A 17,151-nucleotide genomic window follows, 5' to 3' on the forward strand; every position below is an offset into this window, starting at 1 on the left:
GGTGTAGTGGTTTTGTCGCTGGACTAGTAATCCAGGGACCCAGGGTAATGCTCTGGCGACCCGGGTTTGAATCCCATCATGGCAGATGGTGAAATTTGAATTCAATAAAAATCTGGAATTAAAAGTCAAATGATGACCATGGAACCATTGTCGATTATCGTAAAAACTTATTTAGTTCACTAATGTCTTTTAGACCACAGACCAAGCTGGCCAAGTCCAAAAGGACAGAGCTGCTAGACTGGGTCTGTGGCAGGTGGTGAGGGAATCAACAAGAGGGAAAAACGTACTTGACCTCATCCTCACTAACATGTCTGCCGCAGGTGCATCTGTGTTGGTAGAAGTGACCACCGCACAGTCCTTGTGGTGACAAAGTCAAGTCTTCGCATTGAGGACACCTTCCATCGTGCTGTGTGGCACTACTTCTGTGCTAAATGGGATAGGTTTCAAACAGATCCAGCAACTCAAGACTGAACAAACGTGAGGTGCTGTTGGCTATCAGCAACAGCAGCAGAATTGTACTCGACCACAATCTGTAACCTGTAGCCAGCATTTCCTGCGCTCTACCATTACTACTAAGAAAGGGATCAATCCTGGTTCAATGAAAAGTGCAGGAGGGCATGCCAGAACAGCAGCAGGCACACCTAAAAATGAGGTGTCAACCTGATGAAGCTACAACACAGGACTACAACATAAGCAGCAAGTGTTAGACAGAGCTTAGCGATTTCCACAGCCAACGGATCAGATCTAAGCTCTGCAGTCTTGCCACATCCAGTCGTGAATCGTGGTAGACAATTAAACAACTCACTGGAGGAGGAGGCTCCACAAATATTCCCAACCTCAATGATGAGGGAGCTTCGCACATCAGTGCAAAAGATAAGGCAAAGATAAGTGAGAGCATTTGCAACAATCTTCAGCCAGAAGTGCTGAGTGGATGATTCATCTCGGCCTACTCCTGAAGTCCCCAGGATCACAGATGCCAGTCTTCAGCCATTTCGATTCACTCCACATGATATCAAGAAACAGCTGAAGGCACTGGAAACTGCAAAGGCTATGGGCCCTGACAAAATTCCTGCAATAGTACTGAAGATTTGTGCTCCAGAACTTGCTGCACCCCTAGCCAAATTGTTCCACTACAGCTACAACACTGGCAGCTACTCGACAATGTGGAAAATTGCCCAGGTATGCCCTCTACAGAAAAAGCAGGATAAATCAAACCTAGCCAATTACTGCCCCATCAATCTACTCTCCAGCATCAGTAAAGCAATGGAAGGGGTTATTAATAATGCTGTCAAGCAGCACTTACTCAGAAATAGCCTGCTCATTGGATTTCATTGCAGCCTTCATTCAGACATGGCAGAAAAGCTGAACTCCAGAAGTGAGGTGTGAGTGACTGCCCTTGATTTCAAGGCAGCATTTGACCGAATGTGGCATGAAGGAGCCCTAGCAAAACCGGAGTCAATGGGAATCCAGGGGAAAACTCTCCCCTGGTTGGAGTTATATCTAGCACAAAGGAAGATGTTGGTGGTTATTGGAGGTCAATCACCTCAGTTCCAGGACATCACTGCAGGTGTTCCTCAGGGTAGTGTCCTCGGCACAACCATCTTCAACTGCTTTATCAATTACCTTTCTTGCATCATTAGGTTGGAAGTAGGGATATTCGCTGATGATTGCACAATGTTCAGCGCCATTCGTGATTCCTCAGATACTGAAGCAGCCCACGTCCAAATGCAGCAAGACCCGGACAATATCCAGGTTTGGGCTGACAAGTGATGAGTTACATTCGTGCCACTCAAGTGCCAGGCAATGACCATCTCCATGTCAGAATCTAACCATTGCCCCAAGGCATTTAATAGAATTACCATCACTGAATCCCCCATCATCAATATCTTGGGGGGGGGGGGTGGGGGGGGCGGTGCTTACTAATGACCAGAAACTGAACTGGACTAGTCATATAAATACTATGGCTACAAGAGCAGGTCAGAGGCTAGAAACCCTGCGGTGAGTATCTCACCTCCGGACTCTACAAAACTTGTCCACCATCTATGAGGTGCAAATCAGGAGTGTGATGGAATACTCTTCTCTTGCCTGGATGAGTGCAGCTCCAACAACACTTATGAAGCTTGACACCACCTGGAGATTTCCCTCCAAGTCACTCACCATCCTGACTTGGAAATATATTGCCGTTCCTTCACTGTCGCTGGGTCAAAATCCTGGAACTCCCTTCCTAATAGCACTGTGGGTGTAGCTACAACACGTGGACTGCAGTGATTCAAGAAGGCAGCTCACCACCACCTTCTCAAGGGCAATTAGGAATGGGCAATAAATGCTGGCCCAGCCAGTGAAGCCCACATCCCGTGTCATACGGACTCGAAACGTTAACTGTATTCCTCTCTGCAGATGCTGTCAGGCCTGCTGAGTTTTTCCAGCTATTTTTATTTTTGTTTCAGATTTCCAGCATCCGCAGTAGTTTGCATTTATCTTAGGAGGGATTGGAGTTGTGTTGGGAGTATTATCTGTGAAGCAGCCACAGCATATGGTGAAAAAAAAAATCTGTCCATTCCAAATTTACTGTTTGCCTTTATTATAAAACTTAGTATCATTATCTAGGTCTGGGTTATGGAATTAACCTAGATTATCTGCTTAAACTGAGCATGCTCAGCATGACACAAGCCTGTTGCCACTTGATTTTTCTGCAAATGTGTGTACAAAACAAGAGAATGCACCTATATTTATATAGTATCTTTTTTATATCTATCAACACCCCAATGTGCACCGTGTGCAACTAATGACTTTGAAATGTATGCACTACTATTATGTATGAGACTTGATTGGTCATTAATGTACAACAATGTCCCATGAATAGTACACACAAGGAGGCCATTCGACCTGTTGTATCTGCACCAGCTGTCCGACTGAGCACTGCACCAAGTGCCATTCCCCCACTTTCTTCTGAAACCTTCCATATTCTCCTTTTCAGATAATAATACCATTCCCTCTTGAATGCCTCGATTGAATCCGCTTCCATGTAACTCGTGGGCAGAGCATCCCAGATCTTAACTACTTGCTACTCAAATTTCTCCTCATGTTTCCATTGCTCCTTTTGCCAGTTACCTTATATCTGTGCTCTCTTGTTCTCAGTCCCTCCATTAGTGAGAACAATTTCTGCCTATGTGTCTGGACCTCTCATGATTTTGAATACCTCTATCAAATCTCCTCTCAAGCTTCTCTTCTCCAAGGGAAGCAGTCCCAACTTCTCCAATCTATTTACATAACTAAAGTTCTTCATCTCTGGAACCATTCTTGTGAATCTTTTCTGTCTCTAACGCCTTCACATCCTTCCTAACCTGTAGTGCCCAGAGTTGGATGCAGTACTCCAGTTGAGGCCAAACCAGTGTTCTAGACAAGGTCAACATAACCTCCTTGCTTTTGTACTTGGTGCCCCTATTAATAAAGCCTAGGATATAGTTTGCTTTATTAACTGCTTTCACAACCTAGCCTGCCACCTTCAATGATTTATGCACATGAGCATCCAGGTCCCTCTGCTCCTATAGAATTGTATCCTTTATTTTATATTGTCCCTGTGTTCTTCCTACCAAAATGAATCACTTCACACTTCTCTACATCGAAGGCTCCTTCGATAGCACTTTCTAAACGTACAACCACTACCATCTAGAAGGACAAGGGCAACAAATAGATGGGAACACCACCACCTAGAAATTCCCCTCCAAGTCGCTCACCATCCTGACTTGGAAATATATCGCTATTCCTTCACTGTCACTAGGTCAGAATCCTGGAACTCCCTTCCTAACAGCACAGTGGGTGTACCCACACCACATGAACTACAGTGGTTCAAGAAGGCAGTTCACCACCACCTTCTCTTGGGCAATAAATACTGGCCCAGCCAGTGAAGCCCACATTCCATAAATAAATTTTTTTAAAAATTCACCTGCCACCTGCCTGTCCATTCCACTAACTTGACTATATCCTTTTTGAAGTTCTACACTGTCCTTACAGTTCATAATACTTCCAAGTTTCACATCATCTGTAAATTTTGAAATTGTGCCCTGTATACCGAGGCCCAGGTCATTAGTATATATCAGGAAGAGCAAGGGCCCTTACACTGTCTATTGGGGAACTCCACTGCAAACCTTCTTCCAGACCAAAAAAAAAAATCCATTAACCACTACTGTCTGCTTCCTGTCACTCAGCTAATTTTGTATCCATGTTGCTACTATCCCTTTTATTCTATGAGCTCTAACTTTGCTGTTAAGTCTGTTGTGCAGCACTGTATCATATGCTTTTTGGAAATTGCGTACACCACGTTAATAGCATTACTCTCATCAACCCTAACTGTTACCTCTTCAAAAAACTCCAAGTTAGTTAAACATGATTTCTCCTGAACAAATCCGTGCTGGCTTTCCTTACTTAACCTGCATTTGTCCAAGTGACTTTTCATTTTGCTCAAGATTATTGTCTCTAGAGAATTCCCCACCACCCAAGTTAAACTGACTGGCCTGTAGTTGCTGGGCTAACCTTTACAGACTTGTTTCAACTAGGGGGTAACATTTGCAATTCTCCAGTCCTCTAGCACCACTGCTAAGTCTAAGGAAGACTGGAAAATGCTTGCATTTTCCATGCTCACTTCCATCAGTATCCTTGGATACATCTCATCCAGTCCCTGTGCATAACCAACTTTAAATACAGATAGCCTATCTAGTGGTTCCTCCTTATCAATCTTAAACCCTGCAAATGTCAGAATTACCCCCTGTCTCACCATGACCTGAGGGGTATCATCTTCCTTGGAAATGACAGATGTAAAAGTATTCATTTAATACCTCAGCCATGCCCTCTGCCTGTATGAATAAATCCCCTTTTTGGTCTCTAATTGGCCCCATTCCTCCTTTTACCACCCTTTTACTTTTTATATGCCTGTAGAAGACTTTGGGATTCCCTTTTATGTTAGCCAGTCTGTTTTCACCCTCTCTTTTGGCTTCTCTTATTTGCTTTTTCACTTCCTCTCTGCACCTTCTATATATAGCCCCTTCTATATTCAGCCTGGTTCTCCATAGTATTATCCACCTCACATCTGTCATAAGCACATTTTTTCTTAATCTTAATCTTTTTCTTCACCCTGGGAGCTCCGGATCTGTTTGCCCTACCTTTCCACTTCGTGGGAATATACTTGACTCTGCCTGAATTATCTCTTCTTTGAAGGTAACCTCATTGTTCGGTTATAATTTTGCCTGCAAACCTTTGATTCCAATTTATTTGGCCCAGATCCGTTGTTAACACATTGAAGTTGGTTTTACCCCAGCTAATTATTCATAATTGCTCTGGATTGTTCTTTGTCCTTTTCCGTAACCAACCTAAAGCTTATGATACAATGATCACTGTCCTGTAAATGTCTTCCTACTGACACTTGGTCCACCTGGCCCATCTCTTTCCAAAGAATCAGGTCTAGCAGTCCCTCCTTTCTTGTTCTGGAAACTCACTGCTGTAGAAAATTTTCATGAACACACTCTAGGAACTCCTGCCCCTCTCTGCCCTTTCCATGACGACAATATCAGTATATTTGGATTATTCAAGTCCCCAATTATAACTACCCTATAATTCTTGAACCATTCTGTAATTTTGTTGCAAATTTGTCCCTCTACATCCTTCCCGGTAGTTGATGGCCTATAGACTATACTGAGCAATGTAATTGCACCTTTTTTTTTTGTTCCTTTGTTCTAGTCAAATAGATTTTGCCCTTGATCCCGCTGGAACATCCACTCTCTCCAGCACTGCAATGTTATCCTTAATCAATATTGTGACCCCCCCTCCTTTTCTTCATTTCCTGAACAGCTTGTATCCAGGACTATTTAATACCCAGCCCTGTCCTTCTTTGAGTCAGGTCTCTGTTATAACCAAAGCAACATATTTCCACATGGCAATCTGCATCTGTAACTCGTCAGCCTTATTTAGCACATTCTTGTGCATTCACATACATGCACAGTAACCCTGAATGACCAGTTAATTTTTTTTTTAAATTGATAGTGGCTGAGGAATGATTATTTGCCAGGACACCAGAGAATTCCCATCTCTCCCTGAAATAATTGCTATAAACTTAATAGGTTCGATTAGAACCGCTGGAAAAGGTAGATGGACGAGGGGCTTTGTCCTTGTGTTCCAGCTGAAAGATGGCATCTCACATTGCAACAGCCCCTTAGTACTATGTTAAAGTATCAGCCTGGATTAATTTTTCATGTTTGTGGTTTGCTTGAACCTAAATTTACTGACTCAGAGATGGCAGTACCATCAATTGACCTAAGTTGACGTTATTCCAGTGATTTTTGTTTAAACGTATACAGCATAGCATGATTTTGCAATGATTTTTGACCTGGGCTAATAACAAAAAGTTGAATTCCCATTCTGGCAACTTGTGAAATTGAATGTAATAAATGTTGTTATTTGTGGGACAGTGCTGAAAACTTGATCCTAAAAGCTACCATATTGTCCAAAAAACCTAGCTGGTTTGCTAATATTCTTCAGCCCTCCAGCCCCTCACTTATGTGAACAACTCAGTGCTCACAAAAAACATCAGTTATTTAAATTGAACATCTGCCATCAACTTCTCAAAGCAAAAAATGGAGTTTTGCTTAGTACCATTTATGTCCAAAAATATATATTTTTAAAGAAAGGAATGTACTGGACAAAGGAAAGTATGTGGTGCAAGAAGGAGCAGAGTGTGGAAAGTTGGTGTTTTGTTTGTGCAAATGATTATCATCCATGAGGTTGTTTAATCATTTGTCACAACTGTTGTTGACATAATATGAACTCCTCAGAAAATTCTGATTGATACCAGCACAGATACAGCACTTTTGATTTAGATGGTTTGTATTGAATTTTTTGTGTTGAATTTGAGCAGATGATATCAGTACAACCAAGCATAAAAATGCTCTGTGGTGTCTGGACATTTTTAAAAAAATTTTCAATGGATAAATCCAAACAAGAAAGAGGTGATTGCGTTCAAAGATGATTACAGTTTCACAAGCCACTTTCAAATATCATGTTAGATGGCAGAAATTTCACAAAAATAGTCTCAACTTTATTGAAGCTACACTAGTTTAGAATATAATGAATTGACATTAAACTTGAAATAAAATGTGATTTATTGTCATACTTGAAAACATATAATTTCAAGTATACATGAGGCCCAAAATGCACATTACAAAATAAATATTTATGTTGTACTTACGTTAAAAGCCATTAAGCCAACTTGATTTATAATGTGCATGTGTCATAAGAAGGATATCAATAGCTTAAAATGGATAAGAGAACATCACCATTAATAATGCAAAGCATATAAGCAGACAAACAATTCAGTGAAGAAATAGCTCTCTGCTGTTCCTTCCACTTTGACTTGATTAGGTCAGGTAAAAGAATATCTCATAATCCACATTACTGATTTGTAGTTTTCACAGTGAAAGGAATTGTAAAATTGTTTCCAAAGTATTGATGGAAATCCCATAATTCCATTTAATACAAACAGAATTTCATTTGTGCCCGCCGTGGTTCAGCACCCTTGCCTCTGATTGAGCTCAGAAATGTACACTTGATTGTTCAGTGCAGTACTGAGGAAGTATTGCATTGTCTGAGGTGCCATCTGTTGGATGAACCATTATACCGAGGCCCCGTTTGCCTGCCCGGTGGATGTAAAAGATCCCATGGCACTATTTCAAAGAAGAGCAGGGGCATTAACCCCAGTGTCTGGCTGCTGGGCAACCATGAGGTGCTGTGGGCCATCAGCAGCAGCTGAATTGTATTTAAACGCAATCTGTAACGTCATGGCTCGGCATATCCCCCACTCTACCATTATCATTAAGTCAGGGGATCAACCCTGGTTCAGTGAAGAGTGCAGGTGGGCATGCCAGGAGCAGCACCAGGCACACCTAAAAATGAGGTGTCAACCTGGTGAAGTGATAACACAGGACTACTTGCATGCCAAACAGCATAAGCAGCAAGTGATAGAAGGAGCTAAGCGAACCAACAACCAACGGATCAGATCTAAGCTCTGCAGTCCTGCCACATCCAGTTGTGAATGGTGATGGACAATTAAACAACTCACTGAAAGAGGAGGCTCCACAAATATCCCCATCCTCAATGATGGAAGAGCCCAGCACATTATTGCAAAATGTAAGGCTGAAACATTTGCTACAAGCTTCAGTCAGAAGTTCTGAGTGGATGATGCATCTCAGCCTCCTCGGGAGGTCCCCAGTATAAATGGCAGTCTTCAGCCAATTCTGTTCACTCCACATGATATCAAGAAACGGCTGAAGGCACTGGATAGTGCAAAGGCTATGGGCCCTGACAATATTCCAGAAATAGCACTGAAGATTTGTGCTCTAGAACTTCTGCGCTGCTAGCCAAGCTGTTCCAGTTCAGCTACAACATTGGCATCTACCCGGCTATGTGGAAAATTTCCCAGGTACATCCTGTACACAAAAAGCAGGACAAATCCAACCCAGCCAATTACCACCCCATCAGTCCACCCTCGATCATTGGTAAAGTGATGAAAGGGGTCATCAACAGTGCGATCAAGTGGCCCTTGCTTAGAAATTACCTGCTCACTGCCGCCCAGTTTGGCTTCCGCCAGGGTCACTCATTACAGCCTTGGTTCAAACATGGACAAAACAGCTGAACTCCTGAGGTGACGTGAGGGTGACTGCCCTTGACATCAAGGCCACATTTGATTGAGTGTGGCGTCAAGGTGCCCTAGCAAAACTGAAGTCAATTGCAATCAGGGGGAAAACTCTCTGCTGGTTGGAATCATACCTAGCACAATGGAAGATGGTTGTGGTTGTTGGAGGTCAGTCATTTCAGCTCCAGGACATCACTGCGAGAATTCCTCAGGGTACTGTCCTAGCCCAACTACCTTCAGCTACTGCATCAAGGACCTTCCTTTCATCATAAGGTCAGAAGCGGGAATATTCACTAATGATTACATGATGTTCCACACCATTCATGACTCCTCAGGTACTGAAGCAGTCCAGACAATATCCAGGCTTGTGCTGACAAGTGGAAAGCAACATTTGTGCCACACAAGTGCCAGGCAATATCCATCTCCAACAAGAGAGAATCCGACCACCACTCCTTGATGTTCAATGGCATTACCATTACTGAATCCCCCACTATATCAACAACTGAACTGGACTAGCCATATAAATACTGTGGCTACAAGAGCATGTCAGAGGCTAGGAATAGTAACTCGCCTCCTGACTCCCCAAAGCCTGCCCACCGCCTACAAGGCACAAGTCAGGAGTGCGATTGATACTCTCCTCTTGGCCTGGATGAGTGCATCTCCCACAACACTGAAGAAGTTGGACAGCGCCCAGGACACAGCGGCCCGCTTGATTGGCACCACATCCATGAACATTCACTCCCTCCGCCACCGAAGCACAGTATCAGCAGTGTGCACCATCTACAAGATGCACTGCAGGATTCACCAAGGCACATTAGACAGCAACTTCCAAACCCACGGCCCGTTAACATCTAGATGGATTAAGGCCAGCAGATAGATTGGAACGCCACCCCCTGGAAGTTCCCCTCCGAGTCACTCACCATCCTGACTTGGAAATATATCACCATTCCTTCACTGTCACTGGGTCAAAATCCTGGAACTCCCCTCCTAACAGCACAGTAGGTGTACCTATACCACATGGACTGCATCAGTTCAGGAAGGCAGCTCACTACTGCCTTCTCAAGGGCAACTAGGGATGGGCAATGAATTCTAGCCAACCAGCGAAGCCCACACCCCGTGAATCAATAAAAAAAATTACATAAATGACTATATTTGAAAAGTACTTCATTCGCTGTAAGGTGCTTTGAGTTGCTTGGCAGTCATGAGAAGTGTTTTAGAAATGGAAGTCTGTTTTTAAATGTCACCTTTGTTATCATTTTGTGGGTTTTTAAAATGTTTAGTGGGGTAGCAAGCTCTAATGGTAACATGTGACTAGTGATATGCAGGTATTTAATGTGAGTTACCTAAAAAAGATAAAAAGCACAGTTCCAAGTTTTCAACACTACTAATGATGAGAAATATCTTTGTTTTCTTTCCAGTTTTAAGAAATGGCAAGTGGAAGATCATTATTTGGAAAGAGGTATGTGTTCCATCTGTCGAAAACATTCTTAAAGGTTGTTACAGAAATTAGCAATCAGAAGAGCTTCCTAAAATCAAGTACACTTGGATCATTTTAATTGAGAGCTTGGAATTAAATCATCACAAATAACTACTGAGCATTCGGTGGCATTTTGTAGGATCGCCAGGAATATTTAACACGGTGACATGTTTGGAATAAATTGCTGCATTGTGGGGGAGTGGGGCTATTCTTCAGATGGTGGTATGTCTTCATCATATGTGCAGTAAGAAATCCAGTTTGGATGTGACCCAGCGTTAATAATAATAGTTGCTTTATAATACCAAATAATAAACAATTGCTTTATAGTACTAAATCTAAAAATGTGGATGTTTTTTTTTAATTAACTGACATTTCAGTGAAGTAAAATATTCCAAATCAGTAGCTCATGATTTGCCTTCCATTAGTCTGGTATTCACTTGGTTTATTTTGGACAGCCTCACCAGAATTTGGTGGAACAGCTGATTCTAACAGTTGGCCAGATAGCACTAGAATTTAAAGTGAGAAATTAATTTATTAGTACAGAATGACTTTTAAAAATTTGAAAATATTAATTTATTTTTTACCAATGGATTCATTGAGGGGACTGTTCAGATCTACTAGATATAATCACCAACATTTGGATCTGTTTATTTACCTGCCCCTTGGATAAATTATTTACCCAATTGTACATTTTCCATATTTACAGCATTGAATATGTGAAGTAGCAGTTTCACCACTTGAAAGTATTTTATGACCCAGGGCTGTCATTGCTTACCTGGAGAAGAGCAGATGTGATGTGCGTAACACAGCAAATGATATAAAATCCAGGCTAAAAGCTTCTGAGTTTACGTTTAAACTGATAACTGCCCTTGAAAAAGATAGTATTCAGTGTGTAACGTTTATAAAGCATTTGAGGTATTATAGTCCTTCCAATTAATAGAAAATTAAGCTCAGAGGCCCAGATTTTCACTGCCAAGTTGGTTCCGCAGAGTCAGGAAATTTCCAGACTTGGGAAAATCTACCCGACCCGGGCCTGCCGCACCCGGAAAAGGTGCAGAGGCAGCAAAGCACGGAGGCAGGCTGCTTTAAAGGCCCACCTCAGTGCTTTGGGACTTTGTCCCAGTTGTACTAATAACAGTACAAGAAAAAACAGCCTCCTAGCCCTCACCCCTTGCACCCCATCACCCCCTGCACACGTCCCATGCCCCGTCTATAACAACTCATGTCAGCTCATGCCCCTCGACCCACCCCCATGGCCCCTCATACTCTCCCTGCCAACTTATGCCCCAGCCATCCACATGAACCTTTTTAACCCCGATGCCAGCATAGTGCCAACCTATGCTCCCCATCTACCACCCTTTACCTTTACACCCTTCATGCCAATTCACCCAGTATCACCCATGGGCAGATCCCAGGAGCCATGGTGAGATGAAATAAAATAAAGTTGTAAGTATCTATGACAGACTTCACTATGTTAAAAAAAAACACAGAATCATTGATATAAGCCCGTTCAATGCATTTTAATCGCTTCACGTGTTTAATCCCTTATGAAAACAAATATTTGGATTCATAGCCACCATATCAATCACAGCCAATCTCTTTATAACCTCTTAGAGCTATCAATCAAACAGTGAGCTTACAAGCCCCACTGTGATAATGATAGGTTGTGGAAGCAACCAAGCAGATATAATACTATTGTGATAGCACTCAGGCTTATGTCAACTAATATCTGTTACAATTACAAACAGCAATTTTTTTTCAATTGCAAGCTGGCTTAGTTTTTCAAAACTTAAGTGGAGGAGATTAAAATGACTTGATTACTTGACAGCTCCACAGACCTTATCCACTTTTTATGCACATGAATACTGTTAACAATCGTAAAGGGGCACCTGACCTCTCCCAAATGGGAACCTGACCTCTCCAAAGAACTGCAGCAGGTTTAGACCTTTTACCTCTTCCTCCATTTCGTAAATATCATGAGTCGTGTTTTGGAAGCCTCGGTATTGAAAATTGCTTCTGATTAAAGGCTGTTGCACTATTAAATGTGTTGCTGCCTCAGTGAACTGCAAATGTGTGAAATACCTCCCACTCCTGTTTGCACCCCCCCTCCTCCCCTCGCTCCCACTGATGTAAAAAAGGTGCCAGGTTCAGGGTGGGACTTCAGAATTGGGGCTCCAGCATTATGTTGGCTAAGGTGTGCAGAGCCTTTGTGGTTCAGCCAAAAGTTCGGGCCAAAGTTCTCTGATTGGATGTTTTATTTTTGACATGGTAAAAACATGTACTTGTTTGCATTTTTAATCCAAGTTCAAGAAAAATAAATGCTGAAAATCAGAAGTCCAAGCTGTAAATCACTTATTGCACCACATCCTTTGTTTGAATTCTCTATAAAATACACTAGTCACTCCCCTCTCTTCTGAGGGGAGAAGAATATATATCAAAGTACAACAGGTGCATCAGAATTCACATCAAGCAACCATTTAAAACATTTTATTTTTTGTTTGTTCCTTGAACTGTGGCAATGGAAGAAATTGTGAGAACTTAAGGTAGTAAACATATTAAACCCCCGATCTCCTGATTGCTTCTTATACATTTTGGACTAGAATTTTCACTGTGCCCTGTGCCTCCACCACCACACACACACACCCCCCCCCCCACCCCCGTCCTGGTGTAACCAATGGGATATTGGTAAGAATCCTGGGGCAACAACATAAATGGCACAGCTTCTCAGGTTTCCACGACTGGAAATTACTGGCAGTTCGGCATTTAGTATTTTATATGAAGAAATCATGTTTTTCAGTTAGCAAGATGCTAATTGAATTGCTAATTTTTCCACTTAGGGCTGTGTGAAGAATAAGGGTTGTTGAAAGCTTGGTGGGGTGCAGATGTGGGAATGAGGTTTCCACTCAAAGGCATAATCTGAAAGTTGTCACCTTGATGGGATGGACATTTTAGTCTCTAACAGAGTTGAATCTTTTTCCCATTGCTTTTAATTTTTAATCATTTGAAATGAAAATTGCGTGCATTGACATGGTCCCTCTGTCATATGCAGTGAAGATTCTGCTGAACTGTAAAGCATTCTGGAGTTGCCACTGACTGGAGCCTCTGGATAAAATCGACCATTCAGCCATGTGCATGCCCTTTTATTCAACTGGGTGACGGCGAAGAGCAGTGGGAAACCAAGGGATTGGGAAACCTACAAAGACCAACAGAGGACAACTAAAAAAGAAATAAGGAGGGAGAAGATTAAATATGAGGATAAACTAGCCAGTAATATAAAAGAAGATTGCATGAGTTTTTTTAGATATATAAAGGGTAAGAGAGAGGCAAAAGTGGATATTAGGCCGCTGGAAAATGGCGCTGGAGAAGTAGTAGCAGGGAACAAAGAAATGGCGGAGGAACTGAATAAGTACTTTGCGTCAGTCTTCATGGTGAAAGACACGAGTAGCATCCCCAAAGTTCAAGAGAGTCAGGGGGCAGAGGTGAGTATGGTGGCCATTACCAAGGAGAAGGTGCTAGGAAAACTGAAAGGTCTGAAGGTGGATAAATCACCTGGACCAGATGGATTACACCCCAGAGTTCTGAAGGAGATAGCTGAAGAGATAGTGGAGGCGTTAGTGGTGATCTTTCAGGAATCACTGGAGTCAGGGAGGGTCCCAGAGGACTGGAAAATTGCTAATGTAACCCCCCTGTTTAAGAAGGGAGTGAGGCAAAAGACGGGAAATTACAGGCCGATTAGCCTGACCTCGGTCGTTGGTAAGATTTTAGAGTCCATTATTAAGGATGAGATTTCAGAATACTTGGAAGTGCATGACAAAATCGGGCAAAGTCAGCATGGTTTCATCAAGGGGAGGTCATGCCTGGCAAATCTGTTAGAATTCTTTGAGGAGGTAATGAGTAGGTTAGACAAAGGAGAGCCAATGGATGTTATCTACTTGGACTTCCAAAAGGCCTTTGACAAGGTGCCACACAGGAGGCTGCTCAGTAAGATAAGAGCCCATTGTGTTAGAGGCAAGGTACTAGCATGGATAGAAGATTGGCTGTCTGTCAGGAGGCAGAGAGTGGGGATAAGGGGGTCCTTCTCAGGATGGCGGTCAGTGACTAATGGAGTTCCGCAGGGGTCAGTGTTGGGACCACAACTTTTCACTTTATACATTAATGATCTAGATGAAGGAACTGAGGGCATCCTGGCTAAGTTTGCAGATGACACAAAGATAGGTAGAGGGACAGGTAATATTGAAGAGGCGGGGAGGCTGCAGAAGGATTTGGACAGGTTAGGAGAATGGGCGAAGAAGTGGCAGATGGAATACAATGTGGGGAAGTGTGAGGTCATGCACTTTGGTAGGAAAAATAGAAGCATAGACTATTTTCTAAATGGGGAGAGAATTCAGAAATCTGGAGTGCAAAGTGACTTGGGAGTCCTAGTTCAGGATTCTCTTAAGGTTAACTTGCAGGTTGAGTGGATAGTTAGGAAGGCAAATGCAATGTTGGCATTTATTTTGAGAGGACTGGAATATAAAAGCAGGGATGTGCTGCTGAGGCTTTATAAGGCTCTGGTCAGACCACATTTAGAATATTGTGAGCAATTTTGGGCCCCGTATCTCAGAAAGGATGTGTTGGCCCTGGAGAGGGTCCAGAGGAGGTTCACGAGAACGATCCCAGGAATGAAAGGCTTAACATATGAGGAACATTTGAGGACTCTAGTTCTATACTCGATGAAGTTTAGAAGAATGAGGGGGGATCTGATTGAAACTTACAGAATACTGAAAGGCCTGGATAGAGTGGACGTGGGGAAGATGTTTCCATTAGTAGGAGAGACTAAGACCCGAGGACACAGCCTCAGAGTAAGACGAAGACCTTTTAGAACAGAGATGAGGAGAAACTTCTTAAGCCAGAGAGTGGTGAGTCTATGGAATCCATTGCCACAGAAGGCTGTGGAGGCCAGGTCATTGAGTGTATTTAAGATCATGATAGATAGGTTCTTGATTGGTAAGGGGATGAAAGGTTACGGGGAGAAGGCGGGAGAATGGAGTTGAGAAACTTATCAGCCATGATTGAATGGCGGAGTAGACTCGATGGGCCGAATGGCCTAATTTCTGCTCCTATGTCTTATGGTCTTATGACGAAATACCTACTCGTTTCCCAGATGTTTTGTTTCCATTACAGTATTTAATGTCCTAAAGCTTAGGATAACAGGATAGTCCTGCTTCACCTGCTGCACTCACCACAAGCAGTATAAATTTCATCGCATTTCTACTTCTCTGTAGCTCTGAAGAAGGGTCATACAGACTCGAAACTTCAACTCCGTTTAGCTCTCCACAGTTGCTGTCAGACCTGAGTTTTTCCAGCATTTTCTGTTTTTCTTTCAGCTTTCCAGCATCTTCAGTATTTTATTTTTATCCCCTATTTAAAACCTGTTCTAATAGTTTGTTTTCAGCTTAGCTAGATTTATAAATAACAGAACTTACCTGAAAAGCGCTGCATCCATTTTTGGTTACTGCGCATGCGCCAAGAACCACTTTGGAACCGTGCATGTCAGTCTGTTTGTTTAGGCACACTATCACTGCGCCTCCCAGTCCGCTCGCCCCCCCATGCTTGCTGCTTCCCTCTCCCAACCCCATCACTGTCTGCTACTTCCTGTTCAATGCTTCTCTCTCCCAACCCCCTTGCCACTTCCTGTCTCCCACTTGCTGCTTCCCTCCTACTACTTACTGCGACCCGCCCCTTCAATCCCTCCCTCTCGCTGCCCCACCACTTGGTTCTTTCCTCTCCCAACTCCCTCGCCGCTTGCTGCTTCCCACCTCCGGTTTCCCTCTTCTGACCCTCTGATTCCTTCCTGCTCACCATCCCTCTTGCCCTCTCCTGCTGGCTGCTTCCCTCTCCCAACCTCCTTGCTGCTTCCTGCCTCCCGCTTCCCTCTGCCCTCTCCCGACTCCCTAATTTTCTCGTGTCGATCTCTCCCACTCGTTGCTTCCCTCCCCTTAACCCCCAACTCACTGTCTTGTTTGCCACCCTTCTCTGAGGATCCAGGAGAGTGGCAGCAAAAGCGAAGCAGCAAGAGGATCGTTAGAGGGCAGTGAGCTGGAGGGAGCAAGCGAGGCAGCAAGAGGGGCGTTAAGTGGGTGGGAATAAGGGATTGGGAGAGGGAAACAGTGAGTGGGAGGGAGAGTAAAGCAGCAAGCACAAGGGAGTTGAGAGGTTTGGGAGAGGAAAATGGTGAGCGGGAGGGAGAGATGCATTGATCGGGAGGGAGAGTGAAGGGGCGAGCGGGAGGGAGAGACGGGGGGGGGTGAGCGGGAGGGAGAGACGGGGGGGCCGAGCGGGAGGGAGAGACGGGGGGGGCCGAGCGGGAGGGAGAGACGGGGGGGGGCAAGCGGGGGTGGGAGACGGGGGAGGCGAGCAGGAGGGAGAGATGGGGGGGGCAAGCGGGAGGGAGAGATGAGGGGGGCGAGCGGGAGGGAGAGACGGGGGGGGGCGAGTGGGAGGGAGAGACGGGGGGGCGAGCGGGAGGGAGAGACGGGGGCGAGCGGGCAGGAGGGAGAGACGGGGGGGCGAGAGGGAGGGAGAGAATGGGTCAGGAGAGGGAAGTGGCAAGTGGGAGGGAGAGGGGAAGAATTGAGCGGGTACAGGAAGCAGCAAACAGGAGGTAAGTAGAAAGAGCACTAAGTTACTAAGAATAACAGGGTGGGAAGTTGAAAGAGGATTTTTGGGCCAGTTAGTTTCAAGGCAGCCAAAATCTACAGGTTTGTAATGTAACCCACCCTTATTACATGTTTCTTTATGGAAAAGTGGTTTTCTTTTAACACGTTATCATTTTGCACGCCTTTAAGGACACATTAGAAGTGTTAAACAAAGGATATCTATAATAAAAATTATAATTTATCTGACATTGTATTGGTTCATAAGAGTAACCTTATTTTGAACACACCATAACAATTTATCCAGAAGTTGGAAACCTGAATTAGAAAAAGATTTTAAAAAGCAGCAGCATCTTTTT

General features: G+C 43.7%; 1 protein-coding gene across 2 annotated transcripts in view; it reads left to right on the forward strand.

Annotated features, from left to right (window-relative positions):
* atp8a2 (ATPase phospholipid transporting 8A2) overlaps positions 1 to 17,151 on the forward strand; it is a 631,244-nt gene that overhangs the window by 149,240 nt on the left and 464,853 nt on the right. For both annotated transcript variants that reach the window (XM_041199633.1, XM_041199634.1), the window contains one exon: positions 10,099 to 10,139. In XM_041199633.1, coding sequence (XP_041055567.1) covers positions 10,099 to 10,139 — 41 coding nt within the window. The remainder of the gene's footprint in view (positions 1 to 10,098; positions 10,140 to 17,151) is intronic.

Source organism: Carcharodon carcharias, chromosome 11 (genome assembly GCF_017639515.1).
Source record: "Carcharodon carcharias isolate sCarCar2 chromosome 11, sCarCar2.pri, whole genome shotgun sequence".
Taxonomy (NCBI): domain Eukaryota; kingdom Metazoa; phylum Chordata; class Chondrichthyes; order Lamniformes; family Lamnidae; genus Carcharodon; species Carcharodon carcharias.